The sequence below is a fragment of the Diabrotica undecimpunctata genome, chromosome 10 (genome assembly GCF_040954645.1).
Source record: "Diabrotica undecimpunctata isolate CICGRU chromosome 10, icDiaUnde3, whole genome shotgun sequence".
Lineage (NCBI taxonomy): Eukaryota > Metazoa > Arthropoda > Insecta > Coleoptera > Chrysomelidae > Diabrotica > Diabrotica undecimpunctata.
In genome coordinates, this window is record NC_092812.1 from 27,802,317 (window position 1) to 27,810,922 (window position 8,606).

An 8,606-nucleotide genomic window follows, 5' to 3' on the forward strand; every position below is an offset into this window, starting at 1 on the left:
TAAATATACCAATTACTACAACCGAAGTGTTTTTCACACACACACTCGCACACACACACCGTGTAAATGTATTGAAGTATTTTTGAAAAAACAAATTTATTTAATTTTTGTTAAAGGGATAGTAAGGGGTGAAAAATTACTAAAGTTGTAATAAATTCGTAAAAACCTAGCAGAAGACTGTGGTATAGCATAAATATTTTTTTAATTCTGCTAGCTTGAACCGTAAGCCAGCAGAATCGCTCCCTTTAAGGGTGATTTGATGGTGAAAAAATATTAAAGTGGTAATAAATTAGTGAAAAATGGGTGAAAAAATATGCCATTAACAAAAAGTTTTTTTTTTAATTCTGCTAGCTTAAACCTTGAGCCAGCAGAATCGCTCCCATTAAGGGTGGTTTGGTGGTGAAAAATTATTAGGGTGGTAATAAATTAGTGAAAAATTAGTGAAAAAATATGCCATCAACAAAAAGTTTTTTTTCTGAATTCTGCTAGCTTGAACCTTAAGCCAGCAGAATCGTTCCCATTAAGGGTGGTTTGATGGTGAAAAAATATTAGGGTGGTAATAAATTAGTGAAAAATGGGTGAAAAAATATGGCATCAACAAAAAGTTTTTTTTTTGAATTCTGCTAGCTTAAACCTTAAGCCAGCAGAATCGCTCCCATTAAGGGTGGTTTGGTGGTGAAAAATTATTAGGGTGGTAATAAATTAGTGAAAAATTGGTGAAAAAATATGCCATCAACAAAAAGTTTTTTTTTTTGAATTCTGCTAGCTTGAACCTTAAGCCAGCAGAATCGCTCCCCTTAAGGTTGGTTTGGTGGTGAAAAATTATTAGGGTGGTAATAAATTAGTGAAAAATTGGTGAAAAAATATTACGTAGGTTAAATTGGATTCCGCTCATGTGTCCCCGCTAGCTTAAGGGACCTGCAAATAAATGGGTTTAATTCAGTGTTTATATTTTGAGAATTCTCAAATACGATATATGTATGAGCTCTGAACTTATATCACAGTACCAAAATTTTTTGGTAGTGAGTGATTCATATTTTCAATATTGATCTTTGCGATTTTTGTGAGAGAGGAAAGGAAATCGACGAGTCATAGGCGTGCGGTTATTCTTAAAAAAATCAGGATTTTAGAAAGAATTGATTGTCATAAAAATTATTCTCTTTATGACACTGTATTAAGTTTAGTAACTCGATTTTTAAAATTGGTTCATTGAATTTAATATTTTTTTAGTAAGCCAATCTGCAATCTTGGCTTTTCTCCATTTAGTGGTTGGTAACTGTTCTACACGCCGGCAGTAATATGGAGCGTTATCCATAACAATAACAGACAGAATATCTTAAAAATATTTTTCATAATGATCTGCATCCATTTCCTCATTGTAATCTCCAGTCTTTTTAGAAAAAAATGCATTTAAACCTCCTTCAACAAATCCTAAGGCGTTTTCCCTTACCTGGTGCGACTTTTAAACCTGTCGACAAACCATCTAGGAAAGCTTGTCGTTTGTTTTTCACATTTAAATCCTGCCAAATTTTTATCACAGTATGTCCTTCATTTAACCATGTTTCAGTTGTATAATACGTCTTTTTTATCTCTTCGAAATTCTGCTATCTGTTTCAGATACTTTCTGAGTCATAAAATGATTTCTTCTTTTTCAATAAGGGTATTAGTTCTCTTTCTCTTTAAATACCTAAAGTTCATTTCACGTAAAGTACGTAACAAAACATGCCTTGCTATTTTTCAAATATTGTCATTAGATTGAAGAGAAGAAGCAATTTTTTTATAGTTGGTAATTCCTTTTTGAAATAAAATTCATGCACCGCACGACGAATGGCCAGTTTAGTTTGGTTTTATCATCCAATTTTATTTGTTTCCTTCCTCTTGTCTCAACCTTTAAAGTATTTTTATCGTTTGTTTCAATTACTCTGTATTGTATACACTAGCTTCGGAAACTACATAATGTAACTACATCGCATAATTCACATTTTGTTCTCTGGCTCTAAGTCATTCAAACACATTTCCGATCATAGTTTTTTCATCGGGTATTAAATTGTAACCTTTCTTTTTGATATACGGTTCACTATACTACTGTCAGTCATATTTATTATTTGTCACCACATTGAATTAAACAAAATTACTCACAATTCACAAACAGTAAACGTAAAAGCGCCTTCCACTAATAATACTACAAACAATTCTGATCTCTTCTTTATGAAACCCCTGCCAGTGCGCTTATGAAACCGACTTACAGATAACAGACAATAAAAGAGCTACCCAAACAATGGCGTTGTTTCTAGTTACATCGCCTTAATTAGCGATGACATTGTTGATCTGAGACATTATCTACCATTAGAGAAAGATATAAACTAAAACATTGCAGATAACGTTCAAGTTGAATCGTACACGTTTTCGTGTGCAAAGCATGAGTCACTCGCTACAATTTTGGTCCTTTGCTGTAGTGTACTTGGGAAGTGATGACAGCTTGCTTCTTGGTAAATACGAATGAAAATGAACGGAAAACAAAAAAATTGCAAATAATTAAAAAAACAAACATTGAAATCGTCAATCGAAAATAGAATAGGAGTAATTATAAAATTTGAATAAACATAACCTAACAAACAACTAACATATAAATTTATTCACAAAAATGTATATAAATAGTACAAACGAAAGATCCAGTATTTTATTTTTTTTAAGTGAAAAAATTTTTGTTTTAGTGACGTAGATGACATAGACCTTTATACAGGAGCTTTAAGTGAGAAGCCTCTAGAAGACAGTATACTGGGACCTACAATAACATGTTTAATATTAGACCAGTTTTTCAGATTAAAGCATGGAGACAGATTCTGGTACGAGACTCTCAAGAAGCCTCAAGCCTTCACTTCCGAACAATTAGATGAAATAAGAAAAATTACTTTAGCTACTATCATCTGTGACAACGCTGACAATTTAAAAACAGTACAAGAAAAAGTTATGGAACGAGTTGGGCCTAATAATAACTACATTGATTGTTCTGATGTGAATAGACCAAATTTTGAGTTATGGAAGGAAACATTGCAGCATGTAGAAATGGGTGCAGACGAAACTAAGATATTTGTTAAAAATTAACTTTAACGGAGAAGTTTTTTTATAAGTATGTCTTTAATAAATAAATAAAAGAATTATGTTATTATTTTATTTTCGCAAATTATTTTTTTTGACATAGGCCTCCCTTAAACTCCTGTATTCTTCACGATTTTGTGCCCTTGCCAATTTTTGGTGATACGCCTGATGTCGTCATCCCAACGTATAGATGGTCTTCCTTTACTACGTTTGTCTGCTCTTGAGCTCCAATTTGTAATTTTGCTCGTCCATCGTGAGTCGTGCATTCTCGTTACACGGCCTGTCCAGTTCTATTTCAGTTCCGCTATGCTTTTTACAATATCAGCAATACTGGTCTTTCTTCGTTTCTTATTCGGTCCCACAACGTCATTCCCAGCATAGACCGTTCCATTCGTATCTGTGCTACTCTCCATTTTGAAGCTGTAGTCTTGGTTAGTCATAGTTTCCGCCCCATAGCTCATGACCGGTAATACGCATTGGTCAAATACTTTTCTTTTGAGGCTAATTGGTATATTGGCCTTAAGTATGTCTCGCAGTTTTCCAAAGGCTGCCCATGCCCCAAAGTAATTCGTCTTATTTCGCATGTTTGGTTATCCCTGCTGATTCTTATTTCATGACTCAAATACGTATATTCCTCTACCAGGGCCCTGATTCTATTTCATTTCGATGTCGAAATTTAAAAGCGACTACGCCATGACAGTCGCAATCGCTAGCGATTCTCATTCATTTCGATTGTAGTTAAAACTGGGGATATTTACTTTATCATTTTGACACTGCTGAAAATTTGGGTTGGCCCTGTTTTTTATTGGCTGCACTACGCTTGTTGAATGTTTGTTTTGTTTACGTTAGGTGAACGTCTTTTTTTTCTTGTTTGAGTTGTTAAATCATAAATAGTGGCCATTCTCAATTATATTTTGAATTGAAAGAAAAGATGGCAAGAAAAAAAAGGCGATGTGGGAGATCCTTAAGTTATAAGATAAGATTTGACTTAGTGGTTATATTCTAATATATTTTTAAATTTACTGCAGCTTAGTAATACTAACCCTAAACATTTTGGGTATCCTAGAGGCAGGTTCTAATACCCTTATTAAATAATTTGCAGCTTGTTTATTAAGCCGGAATCGCTGCCTAAATTGAGCATCACTTAGTGAAAAAGAATTTTGAGTATCCCGTAACATTCTTTTTACCTCCGTTATGAGCGTCGGATATCTATACTCTCTAATTCCTCCAAAACTAGCAAATGTCCTTAAAACACAGCCATATTAATACTTTTTGCCTCAGTTTTCCTTGCAAGGATCAAAACACCGCCTACCTAAACTGAATGTAAGTTCACTTCTCCCAGTCCACTCAGTTATGTCAGATTAATTTCGACTCGAAATGAAATTTCAACCACTTTCTTGAAGTTGAAATTAATTTCGATAAGTCGAAAATTAGTGACGTCGTTTGGTTAGTTCAGCTGAAATCCACAAGGTTCGCAAAGTCGCATTTCGACGTCGCCATATTAATTTCGACATGTTTTGAGTCGAAATCTCAATTAGAATCAGGGCCCTGGTCTACTACTTTGTCTTGAATAGTCAAATGGTCATTGGGGACCATATTTGTCATAAACTTAGTTTTGGTCAAGTTCATTCTGAGGCCTACCTTCGAACATGCAAAGTCCAATTCCTTTAACATATCTTTGGCTTCTAATAAATTATCTCTGATAAGGACAATGCCATCTACAAAACGGAGATGGTTAAATTATTAGCATGTATCGATTGTTATACAGAATTAGAACTTTACAATAGAATATTAACCCAACCAATACATAATTAGAAATAGCCCTAAATCTATTTAAAGTAAAATATAAAGCCCGTCATTCACGTTCCAACGCTGCACAACGATTTTGTCGAATGCTGCAAATTTAAACGTAATTTGATTGTGTATTTGCACCATTCAACCAAATCGGTGCGATTTAAGGGAGATAAAGAAGTCATTATGTAGCAGTACGACAGAGTTGGTTGCAGGGACGTATTTATAGTTTTTTAATGGGGGGGGATCCTAATTTCCAAATTAAGTAAAACCGGGGCTTGGTTTTGAAATACCTTTGAAAAAAGTAATAAAAACAAATTTCTAAAAATTTTATTAAAACTTAAAATACCGTTTTACAAAATTAAATTCATTCTCTTCCTTCTTTCAGCTAACTTATTTACAATTTCTGAGGAATTTAGACCTATTGTCACATTCCGATGAATACTCATGAGAGCTAATCCTGTAAGCCTCTCGTCTCCCATTCTATTTCTAAGATAAGTTTTTAACCGTTTAAGTGATGAAAAAGTACGTTCAGGTGTGGCAGTAGATACTGGAAGTGTTGCTAAAATTTGAAGAAGTTTCCTAACCGTTGGAAAAAAAATTTCATCACATCGGTCCATAGCTTCTAGAGCAGTAGACGGCTGTTCTTGATTGCACCAGTGGTTGTGCCAAAGCTCATACTCACTTACTAAATGTTTTATTTCAACTTCCCTGAGAAATATTTCTCCGATTCCTGCTATACATTTCTTTGCTCTCTCAGTATTTTGGGTGCGATCTGGTAGAAGCAACTGAATTCCTGAAATTGCTTCTTCGTGAGGTTTAAAGCGAGCATCAAGCTCGGTCACTACATGTTCTATAAATGGATAAAATATATTTCGCCGATAGTAAACTTCAGCAGTGTCCCCTGGTATATTATTGCGGTTCAATTGTCTCCTACTTACTCTTGGAACAGTTATATCTGCTGAAATTAATTTTTTTGCTTCCTCAAAAAGATTTGAGAATTCACGTTCGTTACGAAGGTTCTGTAAAGTGGTTTTTATTGTTTTTACGTAACTGCAAGAGTCGGTTAAATCTACATTGACTTTTTGTAGGGTTCGGTTTAAGCTTGACGTATAGGAGAAAACCTTCCTTAAAATAGTTAGTGAAACTATAAATTGACTGTTTTCCATTGCAACTTGTAACTGGTAAGCTTGGGTTGCAATTTCCCTTCCAGATTCTTGAAGTTCTTGAAGCATGGAATTTACTACAGGAAACATCTCAGCAAATCTTTCGACGGCTGTATGTTTTTCTGTCCAGCGTGTCTCACAAAGCGAGATAAGCGTTGAATGAGGTGCTTCAATCTCGTCCGCAGTTCTTTTTAAAAGTCCATCCCGGAGTGCAGATTGCCGAAAGAAGTTAATTATACTTTTAATAGTTCCGATGCAGTTTCGTATTGCAGGGATTTCGCATGAATGACCCAAAACTAAGTTTAATGTGTGCGCCACACAGTGTACGAATAGTGCTCGAGGATATTTGTCCATGATTATTGTTCTTACTCCTTTAAATCGTCCGCTCATCACAGCCGCACCATCATAGCCCTGGCCAACTAAATTCTCCAAATCTAATCCAAACGACTTAAGTTTATCGATGATTGTCGTAGCTAGAGCTAATCCTGTTACTTCATCAACGTGTATAAATTCAATGAAATCCTCTCGAATAAGTGCCTTTCCAGAAGAGCAGTCTACATACCGAAGGCAAAGTGAGAGTTGTTGGTGACGCGAAATGTCTTGAGTTTCGTCAGCAAGTACAGCAAAGAAACCTGATTGTTTCACTCTATTTATTATTTGCTCCTGAACAGCATTTCCACACAAATCAATAATTTCATTTTGAATGACGGACGATGTGTACATAGCCCGAGAATGATTGCTTTGAGAAATAAGGTGATTTTTAAGTACTTCATCACCAGCTTGCGCACGAAAACGAAGTAGTGCACGAAAATTACCGTCATTATGTAGAGGATCTATAATACCGATTTCACCAGAGTCTTGATTTCCTCTCAAAGGCAATTCCTGCCGTCCGCAAAATAAGATTGTGTCCACTATGGCACATAGCCTCTCTCTATTTTCTCGGGCAATTTTTTTATTTTCTTTATTAAACGACTCTGTAATATCACGAGTTTGACCTTCCATAACGCTTACAAAATTTCTTGCCCGTTCAACAGCATATTTATGATAATTTGTATTTCGATGATGTTCCATTTTTTCCAGAGCTTTTTTCCAGTTATTAAATGGTTTTGTGACAAAACTTCCAAGTTTTTGATCACCGCGACCACCTTCGGTCTGTCCAAATAAAACGCACATTTTGCATAATGATCCTTGTAACATATTTGAATATACTAACCATGGATTCTTTTGGGTCCAATGACGTTGAAAACAAAGTTTTCTTTTACCACAGACGGGGAACTTAAAAGTCTCTGGAGGGGTCCAAGTTTCTTTTAAAACTGTTAATTTTTCTTCGTCATTTTTTGGATTATTTGATAAATATTTACCAAAATCGTAGTCCATACCAGAATCCAGACCAGCTAAAAAAAATGCTTTAAAATGGTGAGAGATTAAAATTAAAGTAACTTACCATTGCTTGGTTCTCTGTTTCTATCTGAGGTGGAGGGAGTTGGAGCATCCCCATCTGTACTAATATCCATACTCGGCGTAGTTAGGATTTTATCGTTTTGAGGATTCGGTTCATCATTAGTTTTCCCCTTCTTTGGAAAAAATCCCAAAAGCGACTGCTGTAAAGTTCGTTTCATACTTCTTTCACTAAAACATTAATATTAAGCAATATCCAAATAATAATTATTATATTATCTATATATACGTAACGACACTGTAGATACTTACACAAACACCACAAAAATTTCGACAAATACAACAGTTTACTGGATTTGTACTTGTACGATAGCACTTGTACTTGTACGCCGGTTTACCTGCCCCCGTCGTCTCACGCCCCGTACCTACCAAATTCTCACCGGTCAGTCCTCTCTAAATTTCTATCGTTCAGGCACCGTTCAATGTATTTGCGGAGCGTTCAATATCATTTATGACTACCGGCAAAAAATCTTTCGGCAAGAGCCGAGATCAAAAGAGTGAACCTACTATTTGGAATAGGTGTACGGTGATATAACTACTAATAGCGTTCTAATTCTAATAGGTATTAGTTTATCTGTATCTACGCTGCTACTGCGGACCGACAGCATCCGTGCGCTGACTCATTAATTTATTTTTATTTTTTATACATGTAATATTGGATTAAAAGTAATAGTTTTGCATGGACTGCAAGGAGGGGGTTTGAACCCCCTAAACCCCCCCCATAAATACGTCCCTGGTTGGTTGGGTCGTAAATTTGATCGTGTCGTGTGTATTGTGGTAACGACAAAATAGTACGACTGCAAAAACAATCATTTGTTGGTAAATTTCGAAAATGGCTTATAGCGAGATGTTTTCAAGAGATTTTTTGACATTTATATAGAACAAGAGTGTCTTTGGAAAATAAAATAGATATCATGTCATGATAAAACCGCTAAAAAAAAAGCTATGGATATTTGGTTGCTAAACTTTACGAAGTGATGCTAGTGCAGATTTGGTAAAAAATAAAATTAATAATTTTCGGACATAACGTATGGTTCTAAAGTTTTGGGAAAAATTTCACCTGGTCTGATTGAGAAGCAAAATGCATTTAAC

The 8,606-nt window shown here is 35.1% G+C and overlaps 2 protein-coding genes across 4 annotated transcripts in view; one reads left to right on the plus strand and one right to left on the minus strand.

Annotated features, from left to right (window-relative positions):
- The window catches only part of cd (peroxidasin homolog cardinal), a 65,109-nt gene extending 61,959 nt beyond the window's left edge, over window positions 1–3,150 (plus strand). For all 3 annotated transcript variants that reach the window (XM_072546659.1, XM_072546656.1, XM_072546658.1), the window contains exon 10: window positions 2,715–3,150. In XM_072546659.1, coding sequence (XP_072402760.1) covers window positions 2,715–3,105 — 391 coding nt within the window. In that variant the 3' untranslated portion in view covers window positions 3,106–3,150. The remainder of the gene's footprint in view (window positions 1–2,714) is intronic.
- A 2,093-nt stretch (window positions 3,151–5,243) lies between these two features.
- Window positions 5,244–7,229, minus strand: LOC140451666 (52 kDa repressor of the inhibitor of the protein kinase-like). Its single transcript, XM_072545510.1, has one exon. The coding sequence runs from the start codon at window positions 7,227–7,229 to the stop codon at window positions 5,244–5,246; it is 1,986 nt and encodes a 661-aa protein (XP_072401611.1).
- Window positions 7,230–8,606: the final 1,377 nt, after the last annotated feature.

Bases quoted from the DNA above. Each gene is read 5' to 3' on its own strand.
- LOC140451666 (XM_072545510.1), bottom strand. From the start codon at position 7,229: ATGTGCGTTTTATTTGGACAGACCGAAGGTGGTCGCGGTGATCAAAAA.